This window comes from Harpegnathos saltator, unplaced genomic scaffold (genome assembly GCF_003227715.2).
Source record: "Harpegnathos saltator strain DR-91 unplaced genomic scaffold, Hsal_v8.6 scaffold594, whole genome shotgun sequence".
NCBI classification, from domain to species: domain Eukaryota; kingdom Metazoa; phylum Arthropoda; class Insecta; order Hymenoptera; family Formicidae; genus Harpegnathos; species Harpegnathos saltator.
Genome location: NW_020230420.1, coordinates 826,655 through 853,217, shown reverse-complemented (window position 1 = coordinate 853,217; position 26,563 = coordinate 826,655). Strand labels below are relative to the sequence as shown.

The window sequence follows — 26,563 nt, the reverse complement described above, 5'->3', positions numbered from 1 at the left end:
GAGAACTTGGCGAACGCGTCATGCGAGGCTTCAATTAAATTTCGTCTTGCGCTTCTCGGGCGGCGCGCCCTTCACAGAGCGGCCGTGAAAGCGGGGAAAAGCAGCCGCCCCTCGTGTGAAAATTAGACGCGCGAGTTTCCGTCGACAATCCAGCCGCAGCGGAGCTCGGGCAGGGGGGAGCGTCGGCAGGAACGGTTATGATTTTCGAGTTAAACAATTCGTGGTATGGCGCCGGCCATTAAGATCCTTATTATCCCGTACAAACGGCCCACAGGATCGAGAGGCGAAATTGTACGTGTGTGTTGTGCGATAGAGAAACACACGTACGTCTTCCTCCCTCTCTCCCCTTCATCCAACGGCGCTCTCACACACATGAGCACGTATACACGCGCGCGGCGACCGCGGACGCACGTTCGCGCGAGGTATTTTCGCTCGCAGCGGATACGAGAGGGGATTTCACGGCGAAGATAAACAGTCGCGGAGTGTTTGCCCTGCCGAGACAATTTTCTCGCTACCGACGTGACTATGGAAAGTGGCGTAAGACGCCTGTCCCACCTCGCCGCTCGTACCTTTTCGCCGTGGAAATTCAATGAGCCGTCCGAGGACTCGCGATTTCACCAACGACATCGCGGCACCCTTTTCCCTAGATACGTCCCTGCTGTTTGCCACCGCGGCGAGGAGAAGGCTCCTCGTATGTCGCCGCGGCGTTGGCATGATACGTGCATGTACACATACGTGTGTGTGTGTGTGTGCGCGCGCGCGCGAGTATGTACGTGTAGGAAGTCCGTACAGGTCGTTAGACTGAAGGTCTAACCTGTTTGTCAAGTTTCAGAGTGCTTCATGGAATGTAGAAGATGGATGTTTATTAAGGAAATAAAAGAAGAAAAAGGATGAGACGGACGGGCAAAAATAGGACACGCTTTTTTGCGTATATACGCATACTTGCGCTTTTTCGAGTACTCATCAACTCCGCTCGGAGCTACTTCATGATGTGTGCAGTTCAAAGAAGCTGACGACCTTTAACCTTCTTCGAGACGAATTTATCGAAAGCTGGAAAAAATGAATCAATGTTGAAGCGACACAGATGTAACGATTTCAATCGTTTGACAAAATCTCGCTCTCTCTATTGTCGAATTCGTCGTAAAGCTTTCCTTACAGTATCGCTCATTGTAGCTCTGTCGACAACGCTCAGAAAATTAAAATAGAAAAATTGAGCGTATCTGAACGTACAAATACATATCAATGTCCCTGAAAACATCTGCTAGTGAATAAGCAAGGGAATAAAAGATTATTCACTCACTCACTCACTCGTATTCGTATATCGAGATATCATTTGTCAATGTTGAAAACAACACGTCGTAACAGGCAGCATGAGAGGTGCAAGTTCACCTTTAGATACATCAAGTGTCACAGAATGAGTGGCACTTGAATATTCACACAAAATTCGGCATACGACTTCATCGATCTCGCGTTAGATCAATCGCACGTTAACGAGAGCTACAATCAAAAGCGTTCTGCTTCGCCGCCGTTCCGCTAAAAGAGTTCAAGAGAGTGCGAGAGTGCGAGAGTGAGAGAGAGAAAGAGAGGGAGGGGGGGGAGAGAGAGTGAGATCCGGCTTCGGCAAGAAGATACATAATTCACGCGGGCGCGCAACGTCGAAGCTCACTTAAAGAGCCGCATTACGTCGTAATTCCCTGAGCTTCGTCAATTGCGAGGCGCACACAAAGCCCGCGCACAAAGCCGCTACCTTCCAAGTTGCTCGGCCTAGTCGTCGGTTGCTGCAACGTCCTTTAACTCGCAATTTGCGAGCCGGAGAACGCGTGACGGCGTTACGCGCGCGTTACGAAGCCCGATCGGGCAAACGTCCGAGTGCAGTTTCTCGCGTGCAACGACGTCGAGAGATCGCCTCGCGGCTTCCGGCTGTCACCTCTTCCGGGAAATTAATTCCCACTTAGAGAGCAAGAGAGGGAGAGAGGGGAAGAACGCTGGACTCGATTGTCGTTTTCCCGAAAGTGATATCCGGCCCGGCAAATTTCCGACGAGGTGGCCGGAGGGAAGACGAACTTGCCGCCCGTAAACCGAGCGAGTTTCACGAAGTACAGCTTCTCTTTCTCTCCGCCTTCCATCTCTCCCCCCCCCTCTCTCTCTCTCTCGTCTCCCCGTCTTCCTTCCTCATCCTTCGATCCGCCGTCCTTGGAGCCCCGCGCATTCCTCCGTCCCGGCGCCGCTTCTAAATAAGCTCGTAAAAACGGCATCGACTTCCAACACGCCACTCGGAAAGAGCCTCGAGTGCTCGGCTCGCTTGTTCCCGAAGTATTAATGAGCCGCTCGCTCAAGCGAGCGAGCGGGTTCCGAAGCGGCGGTAAGGCTTCGGGCTCGCAGTTTTGCAAAATCGCGGCACCGGGTTACGACTCCGGCTGGTTTTAACCCACAACCCCGGCTTGTTATGACATTGCTTGTATAAATCGACCTAATTGGATGTTGACACGGAGTATGTAAATTGGTCGCGAACGCAAATATTGATTGTTTGTCCTAATGAAGCGGCGACGTTCGTCGAGCGCGCTCGCGCATCCGAAAACAAAAACCGTACCGCCGATAAACGCAGCTTCGCGAAGTAGAAGGAAGGAGGGAGAGACGCCTTTTTCTCGGTACAGAACGCGGCACTCGAACTCGGATTTTTCAGCAATCGCACCGTCCGCGTCGTCGCCGTCGTCGCCGCCGCGGCGAGAATTTTAATACGCGTTCTTCGCGAAGAAGGACAACAGCGCGGCAGGATAAGGGGCGATATCGAGATAAGAGCTTCGGGAAATTTCAACATAATCCGAGGTTGAAGCGGCGGAACGCCAGAGACCCCGTATAGGCTAAACGGAACGTGTTTGTGTGCCTTAAGATCACGCCGGGCTTCGCCGAAACAAAGTTGCAGAAACTTCCACGTAAACTAAAAGAGTTCAATCAAATATTGATACAAACATTCGGCGCAGTATCGTACGATCGTGATCGTTGCTCGGTCTTTCCCTTTCTTTCCCTTTCTCGCTCTTTCTTTCTCTCTCTCTCTCTCTCTCTCTCTCTCTCTCTCTCTCTCTCTCTCTCTCTCTCTCTCTCTCTCTCTCTTCTCGCTCTCGAAACAATTTAACGGAACAAGTATCGTCTTCCAAAAGTGCTAGCGAAGAAGAACTCGGATATTACTTCTATCTAACACGGCTTCCTCACGGTGTTTAATAAATTTTCAAAGGCGTCGTGCTGAAAAGTTTGCTAAATTAACTCTCTCGCGTGCGCCCGTAACGTGCAGCGACGACATTAATGCGTAATCACGCCTTCTGTTCTACCAATGCAGAGACGTGACGGTTTCTCGACGCGATATCCGCGGTAGACTAAAACTTTGCACGATATGATCAATAAAATGTTACCAGTACCCACGAGTAACCAGATACTTAAAAATGGAACACGTTCTTCAAAGGTTACGGACGAAACCTTCATTTAATCAATAAGCCGGGTATCTTGCGTCCACGCAAATAACACAGCGAGGCAATTCCGTTTGCACGCTGCACGGCTCAGCTGGAAACTACGCTGGGAATAAGAGTACTGTAAATACTTATTTTTATTAATGGATACTCCGCTGGCAAACGAAGTACTCCAAGAAGCACGCGTTTCCGCCGTGCACGTTGCCGCTCGCATTCAACAACAGCGAGAAGAAATACAAACGTTTCTATCTCCCGTCGGAAAATATCGTCGCGTCGCGTCGTGTTTAGAAGAATATTTTACCGAACGGTTCTGACGCGAAAGAGAGAGAAACAGAGAGAGAGAGAGAGAGAGAGATGAGGGAGGGGAGGGAAAGATCGAGAGGATGAGAAACACAAGTTGCGTAGAACGAGGCTACACTATTCGCGCCGCGGCCGTTATCCCTCTATCTTTTCACTACCGTGTCTTTGCTAAACAAGTTCGTGAAAATGGTATTGACTTTTCCGAAGTTTCCCGGTAAAGCACTACCCGGTCATTGCTCCTTCTTTCCTCCTTCCGTCGCCCCATCCGGCGCTCGTCGCTCTTCTCGGAGAATATTAATAAACTTCTTTGATAACAAAAAGCGGGCTGCTCGAGCAACGCCCGCCCGCCGCCGCGTGCATTAAAATCACGTTGATAAAACTTCGATCACAGCTTTTAATGAATAACGTAATTTAATGGGGAACGGTCGGGCGCGCCGCGAGCATTACTATACGGCGTATATCGTGATCTCTCCTCCGGCTCTCGGCGGAAACACGTGAGGGGCGGAGAGAGAGAGAGAGAGAGAGAGAGAGAGAGAGAGAGAGAGAGAGAGAGAGAGAGAGAGAGAGAGAGAGAGAGAGAGAGAGAGAGAGAGAGAGAGAGAGAGAGAGAGAGAGAGAGCGCGGTGCAGGAGGGGCTGATACGCGCGAGCGAAATGGTTAATTCTGTGGTTAAAATCGAAACTGAACGGCGAGCTTGCGAGCTCGCCGACTACCGAAAGGATCCGCGTTGCGCGCTCGGCAGCTTTGCGTCGGATCCGCGCCAGAAAGCAACCCTTGTAAATCAACTCTGCGGGGTATCGTGTTTCTCCATAGAGTCCTTTCACCTCTGCGCGCCACTCACCCTCTCCCCCGCCGCCGCCCTGCGAGAGTTCGCAGAAATGATATCGATCTCTAATAACGTTTCCGGCGAAACTTACTTCCCCCGCTACTTAGCGGCAACCTGAAATATTCATTAACCGCCGCGAAAGACGTAGAATTCGCAATTCTATCGCGGCTTTAGCCGGACTATTATTAACCCGGGCGTCGACGGCCCCCGATAAAATAGGGAATGATAAATTCTACGAAAAGCGATTCTACGAAATTCTACGAAAAGCGATTGGAATATTTCAGGCGCGCAATCAGTGCGCGCGGCGGTGCGGCCCGATGCTTATGAATTTTCATGTGTTACGGCTTAAGTCGGCGCGCGCGCGCGTCGATACGTCGCATAATAATTAGCGTCGCTAAAATTGCTATATAAGGATCGTAACCGCGCGACATGTGAAAGGACGTGTGTGTGTATGTGTGTGTGTGTGTGTGCACGCGCGACAGTTTGTAATATAATAACATCGTGTAATATTAATGACGCAATTGAATATAAATCTGCCTGAAGCTTATTATGATTCCCGTATGATGCCCGTATCAGGCAGTGCGCGCAATATTCCTGCATAATAGACGGCATATTATCGACGTAATCTAATATTGAAAATGTTAACACACGCCGGACGCGCTTGCGCGTCCACTAACTTCGCGTCACGGGAGAATAAATTAAAGTGCCACGGCAATTTTTCAATCTCGCTGAAAAGAGACAGAGAGAAAGAGGGAGAGGAAGGGAAAGAGGGAAAGAGAGAAAAAGAAATGAGAAGAGGGCAAAGAAGAAGGGATGAGCGAGCAAGTGAGTGAGTGAGTGAGTGAGTGAGAGAGAGAGAGAGAGAGAGAGAGAGAGAGAGAGAGAGAGAGAGAGAGAGAGAGAGAGAGAGAGAGAGAGAGAGTGAGGGGGTGCAGGCGAACTCCCGCGCGTCGGCGCCGGCCGTCGCTGCGCTATTTCGAGGAGAGCAACCCCTTCGTTAACATTTAACTCGTTCGGCTAGCCCCGGGTTCGCCTCGGTCTCTCCGGAGGATACAGCAGCCACCTTAAATATCAACCCTACCCGTGGGTTATAGCGCGCCTAGCTTCGCTCGATGTCGCTCGGGGGATGAATTATCAAAACTTCCGCAATAAGTTCCGCAGCCGAGGCCGATGACTTAAGCGGTAGTATCGTGGCACGCATAAGGAACGAGGGTGATTTTCTCTCCCTCTCCCTCTCGTTCCATCTGACCCTCGATGTGATCCTCGCTCGTTGTGAAATCGTTTTATTTGTCTCCCATTATGCGCCATTACGTCGCTGTATTACGCCCTGAATTATTGAGTTCAATCTCCGGAGGGGTTGGCCGCCACGGCCCGCTGAATCTTCGATCGCGACGCTTCTCGAAAAATAACAGCCTTCGTCGGCTTAATTGATTTATTCGCTATTGGTTGCTTCTCGCCGTTCGTTCTCGGCGAAGCAACGTCTGCGTGTGCTACGCCCCGGAAACGCGACACTCCCGGATGTATTTCGGACAAACAGGAGTCAGTCGCACGGACTTTCCTTATGCCACCATTGCCGAACGTCGTTCAACGTTGGTTCATTGATCAGGGGGGATGGCAGCAGATGTGCGGAGTGTCTATGACGCCAGGAGGAAAATAAGAACGAAGTTACAGCCGCATTTGTAGTTTATCGATACTTCGTTGCTCGCGTCTACGGACGTTCCGCGAAGATTGAATTATCGATACACATCGCTCGACGAAGTAGAATAGAGAGAGAAAGAGAGGAGAGAGAGAGAGAGAGAGAGAGAGAGAGAGAGAGAGAGAGAGAGACGCGCGAACAATGCCGCATCCTCTTCTAAATATATAAAGTGGTTTTATCGGTAGATAAATATTATTAGCCAGTAAGCATCAATATTCGATATTTTATCGAGCTTCTGTCCGTTTCCTTGTTTTTTTCCTCTTTCTGTCACTCGCGGAAAATCTTGATTGAGACGGAAGTGCTATCTTTTTTGCGACCGGAGTTTGTAAAATCCGCCGTAAAAAACGGGACACTGCGCGAAAACAAATATCACAGTTAAAAAAAAATGCCGCCCTTCTCGTCGCGCCCCTTGGTCTCGCATTCCAAAGACTCGCGTTTATTGCACGAAATTCTGGATTTGTTACGAAGTAAAAAATATAATTTGAGGGGGAGAGAGAGAGAGAGAGAGAGGGAAGCGAGGGAGAGGGGAGAGAGAGAAAAAGCGAGGGAGAAAGAATAGAGTGAGAAGAGCACGCGAGTGTGCGTGTATGTGTGTGTGTGTATGAGAGAGAGAGAGAGAGAGAGAGAGAGAGAGAGAGAGAGAGAGAGAGAGAGAGAGAGAGAAAGAGGAGATAGGAGTGCAAGAGGGAAAGAGACGACGTTACCTTCCCTCATTATTCGAAAATTTCAGTATACGGCACGTACGCGCCCGACCGTGTTAAATTTCATCGGCGCATCCGCCCGGGGTGCACGAGCGGGATCGGGTGAATAAAACACAGGGATGAAAAATAAAGCGAAGGCGAGTGACCCACATGAGTGTCGCGCGCGCGTACGTGTTAAACGCGGCGCGCCGGCACTCACGCGAAAGGGAACGACTTATTCGCTGAAAAGCCTCGCCTAACAGCAACAGCAGCAGCAGCAGCAGCAGCAGCAGCAGCCGGCAGGCAGCGTGTGCAGCCCGTCGGATAAATCCTTCTTCTTTTTTTCCCCCTCTCTTTCTTCCGTTTTTTACTCCTCCGCGCCTCCTGTCTACTGCCATTCGCGCCGTACACCGTGCCCCTCACTATCGTCGTCGCGCAATCCTGCCCGTGTTAAGAAAGGGCCGAGAGAAAATAGGTCCCGCACCCCTCCGGAGTGTCATTCAGTACCGTAATTTATTCCAGTTTCATGGATCCCCTTTTGCACGCGAGAGCCCCTCGTCGCCCCGTCCCGCCCGGCCGCTCCACTTGTCCCGACGCCTTTCACTTGTGCCGTTCTTTATTAGGGACTGCTCTACGCCCGTTAATCCGACAGTTTCCTACTCTTTCTCCCGCCATTTCCGCCTCCCTTCTCACGTCCGACTCCCCTACTGTCCCCTTTGCCCATCATTGCGAACGCACCCTCTCTCTTACTCCCTCTCGCACGTGCATTTTAATTTATCTTGTCAACGTTCCATTTTACAACCATTACAGATTTCTTTGCCGCGCCGCGAATACTTGTTGCGCAGCGGTACGATTGATATTATGAATTCCGCGTTATGCTCGACGACGCACTAAAAGGATTCTCCAAACGGAGAATCCTTCAGCGTGCAATTGTCTCTTCCGTCGGCGGGGCGCTCGTCGCCGCGGGGAGAGATCGCCGTCGCGGCGTCGCGTCGGTGCGGGAGGATGAAAAGTGAAGGAAAGGAAAGCGAAAGAGACAAAAGAGCCAGAGGAGGAAAAAAATGAAAGAACGACAGGAGGGAAAATAGAATCTCTCCTCTGCAGCCACTTAGAGCGCGCACGGCCTGCCTGCCTGCCTGCGAAGCTAAACCGATTCCGACTGCGGTGGCGGCAGCCGATACGGTATAGGCGTGCGCGCGCGATAACTCTCGGCTTCGCAATATCGAACGGCGAGCTGTACGTGCCACCCGGGGAGAATAATATTGAAATCACGGGGTTGTGCACGTCGCCGTCATCGCCGTCGGGGTCGACGTGGTCGACGCTGCCGCCGCCGCAAGTAGGCCAGCTCGAAATAGAAACCGTCAACTGGGGCAGTCAATGCCCAACGTGTAAGACACATTCGTCGCGACACGTTCGCGACTTTTCCGCGGCGACGACACGCGTGTATCTCTCCCCTCGTATCCGTTCCACCCTCCCACCCCTGCGCGGTCTTTCCTCTCCCCCCCCCCCTCTCTCTCTCCCTCGCTCTCTCTCTCTCTTCTTTTGCCGCCAAGGGAGGCAGAGGGTTGATGTGGAAGGACCGTTGTCGTTTGCCAAGCACGGAATATCGCTGCCATCGCATTGCCCACGTGCCAAACACAGTGATCTCCGCCCTCGAAACGATTTTCCGTCGCAACGGGCGAACCCTCTCGCCCCTCTCTCTCTTTCTCACACTCTCTCGTCGTTGACTCGCAGGATTTATACGGCACGGGACACGGGACTTTCAATTCCATCGACCGATCGATGTCGCATACCACCACGGCGCTTTTACTACGTGCTCCGCGAGCCGCGTGTTCTACGTCCCGTCATTATCGTAGAATTCTCTCGCCAAACGGATATAATACAATGACGAAGACGAGGACGCGATGATCTAATCAATTCGCGCTGCGCTTTGCCGGAACTCCGGCTAGAGATCAATATCGTCCGGTCGTTCTGTCTTTGTTGTCTCTCTCTCTCTCTCTCTCTCTCTCTCTCTCTCTCTCTCTCTCTCTCTCTCTCTCTCTATCCCGCTCTCCGTCTCTCTTTCCGTCGGGAGGGGTGGAGTATTAGCTTTGAACGAGTATGTGATGTGCAGTTAACGCATCTCGAATCATTCGATAATGAACATCGTTGATGCGCCGCATTCTTGTTGTTAAACAACGCACGAAGAGCGTAATGGAAATGGAATGCGAAATGAAGTTGGCGCGGTGCGAACGGGGAACTCCCGCGATTGAAGAACTAATTATATTCGTGCCGCTGCCCTTTCGAGTTTTCATACCCCCGTGGGCCGTGCGCGCATATAGACGGCTTTATCACCCGGATCTTCCGCGCGTCGTTGTAGGGGTTAAATGTCTTGAAGCGAATGCATTAATACGGGCGATAACGCAGCGGATTTTAATGCAGGCGTTTACACGGGCCGTTTTAGCTCGGCGGGGCTCGCGCGGAATATACGTGCTTACCGGCAGTTTAGCATCCGGCTTAACAGGACGTAATTTTCCGCAATGGCGGCGTAATGAGGCGCGTATAAAACGACAACAGCAACCTCGCACGCTCGCGCGCTGCACCGTCCGTACGTACGTTTTCCTTATGGCGCGGCTAAAAATAAATGATACAACTCTCGGTCCCCTCGTAACCTAAATTTTCATCGGAGGCTGGCTCCCCAGCCGAGGCGGTGCCCCGCGCGCAAAATTCTAAAATTGCGCGGGGCCATGCACAGCCAGTCTCTTTGAAAAGAGACGCGCATTAACGACGCTAAGATCCCCCCCGCTGGCGTGAAAGTACGATCGCTGCGGGCGATGGTACTTTTGTGCGACACCTCTAACGATTTCTCTCCCGATTGTTTTGCATGCTGGCCTGGCGAGGTGTTCGCGAGCACCAACTATCGTGCTCTGTAGTTGCATGCACGTCGACTTCTTCATGCGCTCGTAATGTGTAGGTAGCAACGCTTTTGCACCCTTCTTCTCTCTGTCCCTTCGAAGTGCCGACGAGCTTCTCAATTAACGCGCGCGTCCAACCAGTCACAGCGACAATTCGCAGCGCACATGTGACATGCATACGCGATACGTTAACACTTCCAATGAATATTTCAGAGACTGATATTCTCCTTATCTATCTCTATCTCTCGTTCTCTCTCTCTCTCTCTCTCTCTCTCTCTCTCTCTCTCTGTCTGTCTGTCTCTCTTCTTCTCGCTCGCTCTCTTTCTCTCCCTCTGAAAGCGCACAATACATACATATCTTAATTATCGTCATTCACACTCCCTAATCTCTTCTGAAAGTTAGAAGCACAGATTGCACTACTTGCCCTATCTCTCTTATCGCACACCGAGAGTGCGCTCACTCGCGGAGCAATCTACCGAACAATTGTTCTCGCACACTTCCGCACCTTCTCTCTTCCTCCGGATATTCGTCGGAAGCACCTGCAGACTCGCGTGCCGCGTCACGTCGCATTAATACACCCTCACGAGATCCCGTGCATCTTTCCGCGGTTAAGCTTCGACACTTCGAGCCGCCTTACCGTTGTTTTTCCACAAGACTCCCCGTTTCCGCGCTTCCGGCATACAGACCCACACCTCCCAATATTCTCTCATTATTCCATTGCCGATCGCGCGCAGTATAATGTACGCGGCATGCATCGGACGTACGTAGCATACATATGCTCTTCCACCTGTACGACGTCGTCCACACGTACGACCACGTTGATATATACACACATGTATATATATATATATATATATTGATATATATAATATATATGAAAAAGAAAGGAAGGAAAAGATATATACACACACACATATATATATATATATATGTATGTATATATCTTTTCCTTCTTTTTTTTCAACGCACGAGAGAGCGTACTTTTTGTTCTTCGCAGCGCGACGCAACGGGCGCGAAAATTCAAGAACGCCCGCGGTGCCTCGCGGGGTACCGCGGGCGTTCTCTCGTGGCCCATGTGGAGACGTCGCGGTCGAATCTTCGTCTCGTCACGCCTTGCCTTCCTCGCGCGAAAACAAACGACCTACGGGCGTACGTACGCGCAGGATAACGCCCGTAGATCGTTCTGTTCCTCAGACACGCTGCATCCCTTGTCTCATCATTTATCATCTCATGATTCACGGCCGGTGCGAGTGGCTAACGAGATTTGATCGCGCGTACAAGGGGGCCTGGTGAATAATGAAGCGCGTCCCCTCGACATGGCCCGCTAAGCGGTATTAAAACTTCATTTCGTTCATCTTGCAAAAATAACGAAGTCGTCGGGGAAAGCTCTTCCGACGCGCGCAGAAGGAGACGTATAATAATTTTATATTGTAATCTTAATAATACGTATCTCTGTTCGCGCGGTGTATGTCTCTTGTCCTTCTGACCGAATACATCCCGCTTGTCGTATCGTACATCTTGGGGGAAAAAAAAGAAGAAAAAAAAAAAAAAGAGAGAAGAAAAAACAAAAAGCAAAAAAACAGCGCGATCTGGTAAAACGGAAACCTAATAAACTTTCCGGTTCTGCGCTTTTCTTCCTCTTTCCTCTCTAACGACGAAAAAAAATTGCCGTGATAAAATTCTCTCGTATTTCACCGGGAAATCCGCGCGCACGGATAAAGTGCGGGACGAACGTACGCTCGCACCGGTGTATACGTGTTCATTGCGATCTCTCGTTTATGTTGCGTGTTGGTGTTGGTGCAAGGGGCAGGAGATACCGATATACATATGGTACGAGTCGTATCCGACCCACAGTGGCGAAGGATACGAAGGTCGCGTCTCGAGGGTGAGCCCGAGTTCACCGTACGGCGGGGCCAGCCTCAATCTGACGAACATCCGCGAGAGCGATCAAGGATGGTACAAGTGCAAGGTCGTCTTCCTCAACAGGTCGCCCAACAGTCACAAGAACGGTACCTGGTTTCACCTAGACGTCCACGGTAAGTAGCCTCACACAAACTTCACCGTGTCTCCGGCCGAAGCGGCAGCAAAATGCGACTTGCGACCTCCAGACGCGACTTTAAGGCTTCGAATTAATAAAGCGGATTATTGCAACTTGTTTTATCAGACGCTGCGCGTGCGGCTTCGTGACCGACAAATGGCGGAACGAGGAAAAAGTGACCCTCGAGATACGAGGAGCCTCGGCCGCGCGAAGCGAAGAATGCTAATATTAATTACACGCGTAAAAATTGGCCTCTTACAAGCGGCAAAAGTTAAAGGAACTTAATCGAAGCTTGCGCGCAGCTTGCACGGGCTGAGCCCACGTTATTTCTGCTTCGGATAGCCTCATTAATATCACTTGGAGCTTAAGGAGATTTTACGACTTCGACTAATGTAGTTTTATGACACTTGCGGGAAGTTAACCGCGTGAGAGTTAAGGTCGTATTTGAACAGCCCCGTGCAGTTTCTAGAAATTTGCAAATTTTCACAAATTTATCGGGAGAACTGCGTGCGTGTACGCGCGCCCGCGTACAATCTAATTTCGGAGGAACAGTAATCGCTCGTGTATCATCGTGCTTTTTTACGGAAATCGACGATGCAGATTTGCATCTACGCGCATCGAACACGTAACAGTAAACAATAGACACAAAACCCTATAGGCGCGACACAATTAATCAACAATGAGAAACGTGCTCGGTGGGCTCGGTGGGCGAGCACACGCGTGGAGTCGTCTGTGGACTCATGAAATTCCGGAACGTCCTTCTTTCGCGCTTGGTTAAACATCGGCGAGCAGTCAGCACGCGAAAATATTCCCCTTTCCGCCGTCGCGTTCCTTTTCAACCGGGCCGCGCCGTCGACGCTTTTCGTCGACGTGACTTCCTATCAGGAAAAGGAAAGCACGCGAATCATAAAGGACGCTTCAAAAGTACGTCGCCGATTCTTCGACGCGAATTGTACATTCAGCAAACCACGCCCCCGCGCGCGCGCCATGCTTTAGCTCCAAGTTCGCGCGGGAAGAAGTTATGTTTCTTGCTTGCTCAGCGAGCGCGGTTCGAACGTCTTCTTCTTCTTCTTCTTCTTCTTCTTCTTCGTCTTCTTCTACTTCTTCAAAAGAGGGAAAGAGAGAGAGAGGGAGGGAGTTCGTTGTGCCCTTCGCCGTCACCTCGACGAAATCTTCCGAGAAAATTCGTCCCTGCTTACGGCGAGTAAAGTGGAAAGGAGAATCGCAAAAAGATCGTGTTACCGGACGGGAAATGGGATAGAGCGGCGAAAAAAAGGGGCGAAGAAGGCGATGGAAGAAAGAGGGAAACTTATTGCCGCATTTTGCTCGGCTATAAACGACGGCGAAGGGCCGGAGGGAAGAGAAATATTTAGATAGCTCAGGGAGGATGTTCCGTTGTGCTCTTTTTCCCTCGTCACACCTCATCCACCCCATCTCCCTGTCCTCCTACCCTTAACGCCACCAACCCGCTCCGCTCGCTCCCAATTTTTCCGTCGTTTTCCGAGCCCTCGGTCACACTCAACAACGACGACGACGACGACGATGACGACGACGACGATGATGATGACGACGACGACGACAACGACGACGATAGACCCGCAAACGACGTGAAAGGTAAAAATACTTGGAACTCCAGAAAGCGTTTAAGACCCCTTTATACTTTGTAGTCGGCTCCATTCGGTCGCTTGCTCGCGTTAGAGACAAACCGTCGCGCGTCTCCCCTCTTCATGTCGTGCTCTTGTCGCAATTTTCTTTTTTTTTTTTTTTTTTTTTTTTTTCGTCAACTGCCTGTTCTTCTTCTTCTTCTTCTTCTGCTTTTTCCTTTTCGACTTGCATTTTCGTTTTGCTTCTTTCGGCTGAAGCGTCATTCTCGAAATTAGAATTCCTCACCCTCGAATAGCAGCGATCGTGAGCGGACGCGGACGTCACGCGACGAGCAATATCTCAGCGAACAAGCGACGAAACAAAAGCGATCTCCTGAATACCGGAAATTTGCGCCAGTGAGACAAACCCTCCCCCTCTCGCTTCCTTTCTCGTTCTCTTTTTCTTTAGCTGTTCCAGTGAGAAACTCTCGCGGAAATATTTAATTGAGCTCTTCTCGCTTTTTCCGCAATACCCGGATTTCTCAAGCCCGGGCGTTCTCGCGCGTGCACGTCGATTAAAATTTCTTCAACGGAATAATTCCGTCCTCTCACACGGAGGAAAAACGCACGGCTCCGAGGGAAAATCCGTCAGGGGACCATTTTCTTAACCTACCCCGACGTAGAATTTGCATTATTTCAATCGCTCGTTTCTCCGCTCCCCTTCGCTCCACCATTCGTTCGTGGTCGCGCGGAATCGTCGACTCCTTCCGATACGGTGCACTATGTGCCGCCCTAGAGCAAGAGAACAAACGGACAGACAGCTCTTTACGTCATCCGTTCGGTCACGATGGGCGGCGAAGAACCATTGTGATTTCTCCGGGATGGAAAGACGGAGTGAGAGCGACCGCTCGGGCTGAGGGGCGATAAAAACACGACGGAAGTTCTCGGGAACGTTTTCTAAACGTCTACGCTTGCCTCGCGGGAACTTGATTGTTCCCTCCCCTAACGTCGTTTCCTCGTGACCATTTTCTGTCGCCGATGTCGCCAGGCGCATCTCCATCTCCATCTTCAGCCGCGAGGAAAGAGAAATTTCAACCCCGGCCCGTGCAGCTCTCTCCTTCTCTTTTTCTTTCTCTCTCTCTCTCTCTCTCTCTCTCTCTCTCTCTCTCTCTCTCTCTCTCTCTCTCACTCTCTCTTACTCTTTCGCTCTCCATCGCCGAGGAGGAACGACGTCACCGGATCGAAAAAATAACACGAGACGAAGGGTGCGAAAGGGATAATCCCGTTCGCAAATACGAGTCGCGCACGCTCGATTAATTCGAGCGTAGAGACACGGACCGATTGGTCTTTCGTCACACATGCACACAAAACTCACGTATGCATAATACACATACACACACACACACACACATACACACAGAGAGAGAGAGAGAGAGAGAGAGAGAGAGAGAGAGAGAGAGAGAGAGAGAGAGAGAGAGAGAGAGAGAGAGAGAGAGAGAGAGTTCTCCAGAGTAGAGTTAAGATCGCGAGTACAACAACACGGGGCACGGTACAGTCGCGTCGCGGATCGCATCTAATCGTCAACAATCGCACCCATTGTTCGCAGCGCCACCCAGATTCAGCATAACGCCGGATGATATGATATACGTGAATCTGGGCGATGCGATAATACTGAACTGCCAGGCTGAGGGCACTCCGTCGCCAGAGATCCTTTGGTACAAGGACGCGAATCCGGTCGAGCCGTCGTCGACCATCGGCATATTCAACGACGGCACCGAGCTCAGGATTTCGACGATCAGGAACGAGGACATCGGCGATTACACCTGCATCGCCAGGAACGGAGAGGGCCAGATCAGTCACACCGCACGCGTCATCATCGCGGGTGAGCGCAGCGCAGCTTTCATTAGAATGTCACGGGAATCCCGTCGCAGTAATTTCATCGGAAGTTGAGCAATAAATTATCCACCGGGGCCGATCGGCCGTTCGCGGCGCGGAAGGGACACGGCCCTGCGTTCGATAGCGGCCGGCTGCTGTGCGCGATCGCGGAACGTGAGAGAGATATGAAACTTTTTTAATATAAATTTCAACGTCATATCCGGAAACATTGACGAGCCCCGGCGAAGCTCCGAGATAGGCAGAGAGAAAGAGAGACACGGAAAGGCTGGATTCTCCCTCTCGACGAGAACGTCCGGGGCTTGTAAGACTCGCGCGAGCTCTTTGAGCCGCTCGAAACTTATCGCGACGTAACAGATGAGTTCGCGCGATATCGACGTCCATGCATTTTCATGACTTCTCCATGATTTTCATTTAATTCCCCTGACGGATAATCCCCACGCCTGCGTAATTGCGGACGATATTCGACGTCACGTGTGCGCGAGTAAAAAGCAAAAAATCGCATACGGCTACGATCCTAATTGCGATACGGGGGGCAGCAGCGTACTCATGACGCAGCGTGTACTCTATACTATCGCTGAGTTCGTTCCCGAGAAGAGAAGAGAAAGAAAGGGAGGGGAAAGAGGGGACCATCTCTCAAAATTTCCAACGTGATTTCGTTAATGCGAGAAGCTCGAATGGCGTACGCTCCGCGGCAGCTCTCCCGCCGCAGCAAATAATATAACTCCCTTTTCCGTCGGCCTTGGTTAATATCCCGCCCGAGAGAGGGGAGGAGGGGAGGGGAAAGGAGGGGCACGTTTGCGTGCGCTGTTAAGTATTACTGTCTGACAGGAACGCATTACCGACGCTGCGATGCGACCGCCTAATCCACTTTCGTCCGCGGCGGTGACGCGCGGCTGCGACAAAAACCGTCGTAACACGGCTTTCGTTTTAGAGCGCGTTAAACGGACGGAATGACGCGCCGCGTATCCGACAATACGGATAATTAAGGCGCAGTCCATTTTAGCGGCGTTCAGCCCTCTTCCGGGGCCGCTTCCGGGTGGATATATCGGGCGATCTGTTCCGACAAGTGTCTTGATCGATCGACGGCTGTTTGCTCTATACGCCGTTCGAATGTACCAGCTCGGCGAGAGAAGAAAGGAAGGAGAGAGGGGTGGAGAGGCAAGGGAGAAGGAAACGCGTCGACGGATGTACGCCAGCAGATACTCTCGTATTGTTCTTGCAATTAAATGGCTATTTCGCATAGTTGAGTCGGATAGAAAGTTAAAATATAATTAAAGAATATTTCATAAAAGTTCCGTCTTTAGCCGACGAGCGGGGAACGGAGCAAAAGTCGAGAGAGCGCCGGTATAACGCGAGTAAACTAATTAAAGAAGAAAATACTTTGTACTGCCGCCTTCCGACCCCGTCCATTTCCTCTCCCGCAGGTCCTCTCCGCGAAGCTAATAAGAAGACGCGTCTTTGTAGACCTCTTTCGCCGAACATAAACGTAAAGTCGGCTGATTAGTTTCCCGACAACGAGTAGAGAACGAAAGAGCGAGACAGAGAGGGAGAGAAAGAGGAAGAGAGAGAGAGAGAGAGAGAGAGAGAGAGAGACTCCGCGCGCGCACCTTTTTTCGAAACTAATTTGATATGAGAGTCGCGCGCGCGATAGCGGGCACGCTTTAATACATTTCCGAAAATTGCCTCGGCATGCCCGCGCGATTAATTATCCGCGATCGGCACCCAGAAGAGAATAACGCAAAATACGGCTGCCTGCCAGGCCGATAATTAATAAACAGCAAACTGCCGCGGTAATTATCGAACGTTCGTCGTTATCAGAAACAGATATCCCTTGGTAATCAGCGATCAGCCGCGAACACACCGGTAATGCAATTCCAATAACCTGGACGCCAGAAAATATCTTAAAGCGGGCGCGGTTAACTCGGCCGGTTTTGTTGTTTATCGATCCGCGAGTAAGCCGACTTCCCCTCTTCTCTCCCCCACTGCTCTCTCTCTCTCTCTCTCCCCCCTTCCGTGTTTTACTTTCTTTCCGATTTTGCTCGCTGCGCAATCGGAAGCGAATTCTCACGGCCAGGTAAGCCCGGTCGGCCGCGCCTTTGCGATACGTTCGATAAATTGGACGAAGGAGTCCAAAATGGAATAACAAACGGTCCTTTTACGGGGGATTTCGCAAAAGTTCCCGGCGAGTCCGCGAGTTCTCGGAGAAAGGGAGAGGGGTCTGAGAAATATCATCGTCGCCATGCTGCTTGAGAGAGTTTAATGTCGCTCCTAATATCCAAGCGAAGTCGAAGCGATCGTAAAGCTGACCGAGACAGCGCCGCGTTTCGTGACTCACCTCGCTCGCGCGACCGTTTCGACGAGAGCGCGGAGAGAGAGAGCTGAGGTCTCTCCCCGCGCTCTTGATAAGCTAATGCGTGCTGAGCGTGATGGAATAATTAAAGGTTTACGCGTGCGTCTTATTATCTCTAGCTTAATTAACTCGGACCCCCGTCCGCTGCCTTTCTCGCGCCTCGGCGAGTGTCTAGCGGCGAGCGCGCACACGTCACGTTCTTAATATTCGTTGTGAAGAGAGTGTTCACGTTTACGCGCGGTATGATTTCTAATTCGGCCGGAAAGACCGACGCGTTAGACCGCTGAGTCGTTATACCCGTCTCGATGGGACTTTGACAAGGGAACGCGCGCTCGATGCTCTTCTCTCGTTCGCTTTGCATCGTACAGCTGGAAATGCCGCTTTCGGAGACAAAGTCGCTTTTAAACGCTTGCTCCGCATACGACGGGAAATGTGAATATGAAGTTCCGCTGTTTCTTTCTGCGATTTCGCCGGTAATTGCTGCTTTCCCGCTATAATAGATATCGGAACGGGAGGGAGGGAGGGAGGGAGGGAGGGAGGGAGGGAGGGAGGGAGAGAGCGAGCGAGCGAGCGAGCGAGAGATACAGCGGAAGAGATTGCACGCGATATCGCGTACGAACAGGTGTGTACCATTCCGGGCCATCGTCTCGCGAGCGCAGCCCGGGAAAAAGATAAGGGAAGTCGCAATCTCGCCCGCGTCATATAACCGTTTTAGCGTCCATTTCCCTCGAACGGGAACGTTTTCCCGTGATCGAGGACGCAGCATGCCGATGCATCCATAAAGCGCAGGGACGACGGGACGGGCGGCGGGCGCAGCGTCTCTCCCCTGGTTTACCCCCCCCCTCCCGTAAATTTTACGAGCCGATACATTTAGTCATATCGATACCCTCGGCGCGATAAAACTCGCGTTAGGCAAAGTGGTTACAGCGGGGTTCCGGCGGCCTCGCTCGTACCGCCGACCAATTAAGGCTATTCTCGTGGAGGGTTCCGGTGGGGAAAAGAAGGGGGTTAAAAGGCGATTTGTCTTGTTTTTCCGGAGCCAACAGCCACTTTCCCCCCACAGCTCCCGCAGACCGTCTTCTCGCCCCATTTCGCTCTTTCGCGTTCCCCCTTTCTGCCGTCGTCGTCGCCACGCTTCTGCCCCCACAACCACTGCAAATTTGTAAGCCACGGCGGCGGCGAGCCACGACCGAGCACATCCGTCTTCATCATCGTATTGTCTTACCGTCCCTCTCGCCTCTTGTTTTCACGCCCCCGCTTACGGGGGCCTGGCCGTGAGATGGTTATTTAATAGATTGAGAAATGGCAGGAATGTCGCCCGCCCGAAACGACGGTGAGATCGTAAAATTTGCGAGTACCCGGCGAATATAAAAGTCACCGCCGATGGCGACCGTAATTGCCGTTATCACGAGAAGCGTCTGATTAGCGGGTATACTCAGCGCACCTCGTATCGTATCTCTCGCGCTCTCGTATCAACGCGGAGCATGTAAAAAAATTTCCGCGCACATACAAGGCTCGGATTCATATACAAGAGTATTCTGCACGAGCACTTTCGCACATCGTAAAAAGTAATAAGACATGTGTATTTTATATGGTACGCTCACACGCGCGCGCGCGCGCGAAGTGGTTTATTCAGACATGTAAAAACGCACGAGGCGAAACGTTTAAAGAACCAAGGGAAGAAGTGCTGAGATGTAAACACCTCGGCGCGAGAATAACTCTTTTTCCAGAATTCAGCCGCATCTCGGTTGCTGGTCCATTTGCCGAATTCTACCCGTTCGCGCAGCAGCGCTATCCTGGCTATGCATTTGCCGTGAGAGCCGTTCTGAATTCCATTGGCCTGGTTTGTCAAGATTTTCATCCCATTGGCAAGCCCCGAAATTTGTCACGGTGACACTTTGCGCATCGAGGATGCACGGCGGGCACAAATGCGACGGCGCGCGATCGGCGGCGCGGCTCTTCGCGGCTTGATAATCACTTTATAAAAGTGTTCCTCCGGCTTCCCCCCCCCCCTCTCTCTCTCTCTCTCTCTCTCTCTCTGTCTGTCTGTCTGTCTATCTGTCTGTCTCGCTCTCTCAGCCCTCACCCTTTCTCTCTCCGTCCTCCACGGACTTCAAAGCTCTTGAATATTTCCACGAGTGAAAGCACGACGATAAAACACAAGAGAACATCGAGCGGCACTCGTCTGAGGACTGCACACGCCTCCTGTAAATATCGACCACACCGCGCATCGGTGGAAATTGCTGCCGCGAGTTGGTAAAAACAACGTCGTTAACGATCGCGCGCGTAATGCGCGCCGCGCGTGCAACTTTATAGCAGCCGCGCGCACATACACACACACATACATCTTTCTTTCTGTCTCTCCCCCCGCCCTCTCTCTCTCTCTCTCTCTCTCTCTCTCTCTCTCTCTCTCTCTCTCTCTCTCTCTCTCTCTCACTCATTCTCTTCTCTGTCGTACGCGCGCGCTCCCGCGTGTTTCTATAGGCGACTCGGAATTCCATTGGCCTCATTCTCCCGCGCCGGGAACTTTGAGAACTTCCTTCATCCCCCGTGAAGCATCCTTCTGAGAGCTTTCGCGTTCGTGACGTAACATATATCATCGTTGGCGCGGATAATTAAAATGTATTCTGTTGATCGCGCGCGCTCGCGACCGCACGGTCTCGGTGAAAAACAAGCGTCGTTCGCGAGAGCGTACGTATGCGCGAGCAAAATAACGTGGAAAAAGGAGCCCCCGGGTTTATACATACGCATGAAGTGCGGAGCGAGGTGATGCGTAAATGCGCGGGAGAATCGAACGCCACCGGACGTAATGCACACGCCCGGTTTGATTGGTATCGCGTAAAACCCTTCTCATACGGCGCGCGCTCGAATTTAGTTACGGCGAGCGAGCGCGGAAGATTGCGAGGAAATACGTTTCTCCTTTTGCATCTTCCTCTCTTTGTTTCGCCCTCCTGTTTTTTTTTCTCTCTTCTTTTACGGGCAACAAGTTCTCATTCCCGAGCTTCGTGCGTTTATCAAGATCGTAGATTCAAATTTATTCGCGTAGCGGCGTCGCGCCGACTGCAACTTGCACGATGCAACCGGGTGCAATATATTCAGGCATCGGACTGAGCTTAGTATATCGTTGCCCTGCTTTCCGCGGGATCCTCGTCCGCGCGCGAGATACGTGATACTTCTTGCGACGCGATGCCCGTCGTCGAGGTCTTTCTCGGCGGGCGCATTTGCCACCATTTGCCGGTTGGCAGTGTTACCTGAGATCGAAACTCTCTCTCGAACACACACACACAGAGTCTTCCACCCCCCCCTCTCTTTCTCTCTCTCTCGCTCTCGCTCCAGCAAAAAGCTATTCCGCAAAGGCCTCGAGTTTCATTGTATTATATCTGTCGACACACATATAGACGCGCAGACACGCGAGGACAACAAATACCGCAACAAATCTGCAACAAATGTTTAATTGCTCAAACGTCTGTCAATAGATTTGTAGCGCCGAAACGTTCGTTTGCGTGTATAAATTTACACGTTGTTTGCGCGACACCTAAGCTCTGTTTATCTTGCCAACGAGCAATCTCGAATTCGAGCGCGTGTATCGATCTGGAATATCGCGTCCGTTAAAATTAAAATGCAAGAGGGGATTGAAGGCATGCGCGACCGCGTCGATGTTGGCCGAATCACGTGTCTCCATCCTGTCGTAAGGGAGGCACGGACGCTAAAGTAAACGTTTCTCTCTCTCTCTCTCTCTCTCTCTCTCTCTCTCTCTCTCTCGCGCGCGCGCGCGCACGCACGCGAGCACCAAAGTGCGTGAAGTCTTGCGCGACGTAGCACGAGTCGACATTTTGCTTTCTCATTAGCTCCGCAAATTTCACTGATCCTCAAGAGTTCGATGGGATTTGCGGGAATACACGAACATCTGTCGACGTAGATGTTGGCTATGGATGGAACTTTACATCTGTCGATGCAGAAGCGAGGCTTCGTCCAATCGGCGGCTTCCGTCGTGAAATTCGACGTCGCTAATTCCTCGACAAGTCTCCCCTCGCACACGCTCGATCCTGGTTCGCGATTCGAGGCAACGTGGCGAGGAGAAGAAGACTCCGGTAATCCCGACGAATGACGATAGATCGGATTGCGGGAAATGCCGCGGAATCACGCGAAACGATGAGCCCGGTCTTTTGTGCGACGGAGAATCGATCTTCCGTTATAATACGTCGAGATATTCGTTTCTCCGCGAGCGAGACGGGCAAAGCCGCAAGTTTTGAAATTCTTCGGGCGTGAATGCGCGGCGCGCGGCTACGATCACGGCCGCGGACGACGTCGTTGGATATCGATAAAGATATAATGCACCCTGTTGAGCGTAGACCTCTCCCCCCCCCCTCCTCTCACCCGTAGATTCGCAGACAGAAGTCGCGCGGAGGCGAAAGGCAAATACGAGACTGCCCGCACTCTCGACCGAGAAACGTACCTTTGCCCATCTGTCATGGCTCTTCACCGACGAGCAGCGCGAGAGAGAGAGAGAGAGAGAGAGAGAGAAAGAGAAAGAGAGAGAGAGAGAGAGAGAGAGAGAGAGAGAGAGAGAGAGAGATGTTATCGAGAATCGATGGAGATGTTGCAGCATTCTGTTTCCCGCCCACCCTCCCTGCCACCCCCAATCCGTCCGCCACCCTGTCCCCTGTACGATAGCGAGTTGGATACACCGGACCCTGTCGTTCCGTCCGAGCTATCGGCTATTTTTGACACTTCCGCCGATGACAGCCAGGCGACCGATATCACCGGTGAATCGCCGTCGCGCGGATTCTGGACACAATAATGCAATAGATACCAGCTGCTACTACTACTACTACTACTGCTGCTGCTGCTACTATTGCTACTGCTGCTACCACGAAGTTAACATCGGTCGTGTTAGATTCGTCGGTCATGATGATCGATACTTGGCCGTTTTGGCGTTTCTCCAATCCCCCCGATATGAGAAGAAAGGGGAAAATACGTGAAACACGACAGAAATGATATTATTGATCCACAGGTGGAGCCGTTATTATGGTGCCGCCGACGAATCAAACGAAGCTGGAGGGCGAGAAGGTGCAGTTCTCTTGCGAGGCGAAGGCCCTCCCGGGTAACGTGACGGTGCGCTGGTTTCGCGAGGGTGCCCCCGTCACGGAGGTCTCGGCCCTGGACACCAGGGTGTCCATCAAGATGGACGGTAGCCTGGTCATCAACCCCGTCAGCGCCGATGATTCCGGTCAATACATGTGCGAAGTCACCAACGGCATCGGCGATCCTCAAAGTGCCAGCGCTTACCTCAACGTCGAATGTAAGATGTGTTTGAGGGGAGGAGATCGTTTCTAGAGCGATTGCAAATGCTTGCAATTCGAATCTCCCAAAGGGTCCGCCGAGTGTTAAAAAGAGAGACCAGGGGCGGCGAGATGTTGCTTTTTTCTTTGTTTCAATGGACTTTTGTTTTAATATTTTGTCTTTGACGTCTTTCTTCTGTTCTCTTGTTGTAATGGAGCCCAAGCGACACGCGCGAGTTCGCCTCGAGTCCGACGGAATTAACGTTTGCCGACATGTGCGACGTCTCGCGGTGTTTCAGACCCGGCGAAGGTAACGTTCACCCCCAGCATCCAGTACCTGCCATTCCGTCTGGCCGGTGTGGTCCAGTGTTACATAAAGGCCAATCCACCCCTGCAATACGTGACCTGGACCAAGGACAAGCGCCTACTCGAGCCTTATCAGACAAAGGACATCGTTATCATGAACAACGGATCCCTGCTCTTTACACGGGTCAATGAGAATCACCAAGGCAGATATACCTGCACGCCTTATAACGCCCAGGGCACGCAGGGCAGTTCGGGTCCGATGGAGGTCCTCGTGCGAAATCCGCCTGTCTTCACCCTCGAGCCAGATTCAATGTATACGCGGAAGGTGGGCGAGACGGTCGAGATGCACTGCGACGCGCAGGAGGCCGAGGGAACGCAGAAACCGACGATACAGTGGCATCGGGTAAAGTTGCCGGCGTGATATTCCGCTTCAAGTTCACTCCCAACGGAGCTCTTTCTCACTCTGTCACGTCATCCCGTCTTTTGATTTTTAAACGTGTATCTCTCGTTTCTCCCTAGCTGCCGCTTATAATCACGCAAAGAAATGTGCCGGCATCTATTATTATTCCGTCGTTCCCCAAGGCGGTGAATCCTTTCCCGACCCTTCACAGTGCACAGTTTTATGTTCCCCGACAAGTTACTTGTTCATCATGATTATTTTTCTTGAGTGTATGTAAATCACAAATCCATTTGAACGAAGTACATTTGCCAAGTCTCCCGGACTTTCGAGCTGCACTTTCCAAATAGTATCTTGCGCGAGTCGGCGTTTTGTAAAACGTTCCCGAAACTACCCAGAGAGAGGGACCCATCCAACGTAACCGCGCCAAGATCATCGGCGGCAATTTGACCATAGAGGGCCTTCGACGCACGGACTTTGGACTGTATCACTGCGTCGCCTCCAACGAAGTCGCCACCATCTCGGCCTCGACGCAGCTGATCGTCGAGGGCACGCAACCCCATGCACCTTACAACGTGACAGGCACTGCCACGCAATTCTCGGTAACGCTAAACTGGTTACCAGGCTATTCCGGCGGTCCTGATTACAAGCAAGATTATACTATCTGGTGGGTAAACGGGATAGGTTGTTGGCTATTATCACTTGAGGCTCCGTCCATCCATCGATACGAAGGATAATCGCCTCGGCTGAATGAGGAATGAGATCGAGCTTTTCCGCGTCCCGTCGAGATATTACAACAATTCCACCCGCAAAACTCTCGCCCGATGCTTATGCGAGAGCGCGGGCCTACAATGTCGTTCTCCCTCTTTGTTCTCGCCAAATTCGCGCGGTCGAGTCGCAAATTCGATCGTATCAAATGGATGTCGATTAGAGGAACTTGGGGACTTGAAGTCCGAACTCCGTCGGATTCTTTTACACGGCCACGCTTTGTTTCTCGTGTTTCTCGCCGGCTAGGCACAGGGAATCAGGGACTTCGGAATGGAAGACAATCCCCGTGACTCCGTCGGGCAGCACAACGGTGACGATCAACAGACTCTCGCCTAGCACGCTCTACGATTTCCAGGTAATCGGGAAGAACGCTCTGGGCGAGGGATTGCTGAGCAAGGTCATCACAATCAGGACTCTCGGTAATGCAAACTATACGTTATATACCCGAATGAATCCTCTTTCTTTTCTTTTTTTCGCGGTCGTTAAAATGCTCCTGATAAATTCACGCGTGAGCGGTAAAAGAGGAAACTAATGAACAGCTGTTTTATAGCAAACACCGCTGATTAACCTCGTGTGTGTGTGTGTGTGTGTGTGTGTGTGTGTGTGTGTGTGTGTGTGTGTGTGTGTGTGTGCGCGCGCGCGACTCGCTGTAACTACTAATCCCGTGTACCTACGTTTGGAAACTTGCTACTTGAATCTAATCTGTGTATCTCTATCGCGATATCACGAATCCGACGAATCGCGGCTGGCGAATCGCTCTGTCCACCGACTAACAAATTAATCTTTACTCTCTGTGCAAACCTTTCACTATCCATCTCTATCGCCACTATCCACCTCGCTGCGCTCTGCAAGACGTTGTCCTGACTTATTCGGCGACTCCCCCTTCGACAGCTGATAAAGCCGCAGCTACGGATCAAAGTGGTAAGAATCAAATGAAAATCAATTAGCGCTCTTCGCGCGTCGCGAAGCCGTCATCAAAATAACGCGATTAAATGCCCGACGGGAGAGAAACGCGTTTGGCAACCGTGAATTTAGACGCGCCAGCCAGGCACATGGTAGCAGGTTGCTCTCGAGGTCGTTAAAATCAACGTTGCTCAATCGCTACTTTAGAAATCCGCAAACCAACGAGACGCTGCATCGGCTCTGAATACCGCCAGTATATCCGCGCGAGTCGCGCGACTCAAACTCGGCGAGCTGAGAATGGCGTTTCGATGACTGTCGAAGGGAAACTCATGCGTGGGAATATCGCTCTCTCGTTTCCTCCGCGCGACCGTCTGCGCGATTCTCTCATCGGGGTATCGATCCGTGAGTCGAAAAGTCGCACGACTTCCTTCTCGGTTCAAAACCGCAGAGGAGGAAGCGGCACAGCGACAGCGGCGGCAGCGGCGGCGGCGGCGGCGGCAGAAAGAGTGAGAAGGAGGCAACAAAATAAGGAAAACGGAGAATGCGGATGCGGAATGAGGCAAGGAGAGCGGTGAAAACCCAGAAAAATAGATGGAGAAGGAACGGAGACTTCCGTGGCGACTTATCGTATCGGAAAACCCATCGAGCCGTTCATTCTGCTTCCGCTTTTATTTCCTTCCCTCGAATCCACCGGTTCATTGCCTTCCATTTGTACACACTGTACCTCGAGCATCCCCGATACCGACGTCTAGGGATTTCTATCTGGTTACTCTTCAAGCGTTTCTCCCATGTCTCTCTCTCTCTCTCTCTCTCTCTCTCTCTCTCTCTCTTCCTTTTTATCTCTTTCTCTCTTCTTCTCTGTTGTCCCTCCATTTTGCTTCTTTCTCCCTTTTCTCTTTCTCTCTTTTTTTCCTTTTTTCTTCCCCCTTCCCTCCCCCCCCTCTCTCTCTCTCTCTCTCGCTATACTGCTTTTTAGCTTCTTACGCTTTTTAGCTTCACGCACACACCCGCATCGTCATTGATTTCGCTCGTTAGCTCGTGTCGACAAAGGGCCGGCTTCAACAATGCCGGTTAACCGCGGTTAACTAAATTTTCTTTCTCTCTCCATACCTCTGCACGAGAACGTACCAGCGCTCGAGCGCAACGTTTTACAGCGGAGAATCCTTTGAGGAGATAACTTTCG

General features: G+C 51.6%; 1 protein-coding gene across 2 annotated transcripts in view; it reads left to right on the top strand.

The window, feature by feature from the left end:
- Nucleotides 1-26,563, top strand: part of LOC105186304 (protein turtle) — a 157,636-nt gene that overhangs the window by 113,057 nt on the left and 18,016 nt on the right. For both annotated transcript variants that reach the window (XM_011146396.3, XM_025304171.1), the window contains exons 7-12: nucleotides 11,662-11,893; nucleotides 15,085-15,360; nucleotides 22,739-23,026; nucleotides 23,306-23,715; nucleotides 24,108-24,376; nucleotides 24,724-24,896. In XM_011146396.3, coding sequence (XP_011144698.2) covers nucleotides 11,662-11,893; nucleotides 15,085-15,360; nucleotides 22,739-23,026; nucleotides 23,306-23,715; nucleotides 24,108-24,376; nucleotides 24,724-24,896 — 1,648 coding nt within the window. The remainder of the gene's footprint in view (nucleotides 1-11,661; nucleotides 11,894-15,084; nucleotides 15,361-22,738; nucleotides 23,027-23,305; nucleotides 23,716-24,107; nucleotides 24,377-24,723; nucleotides 24,897-26,563) is intronic.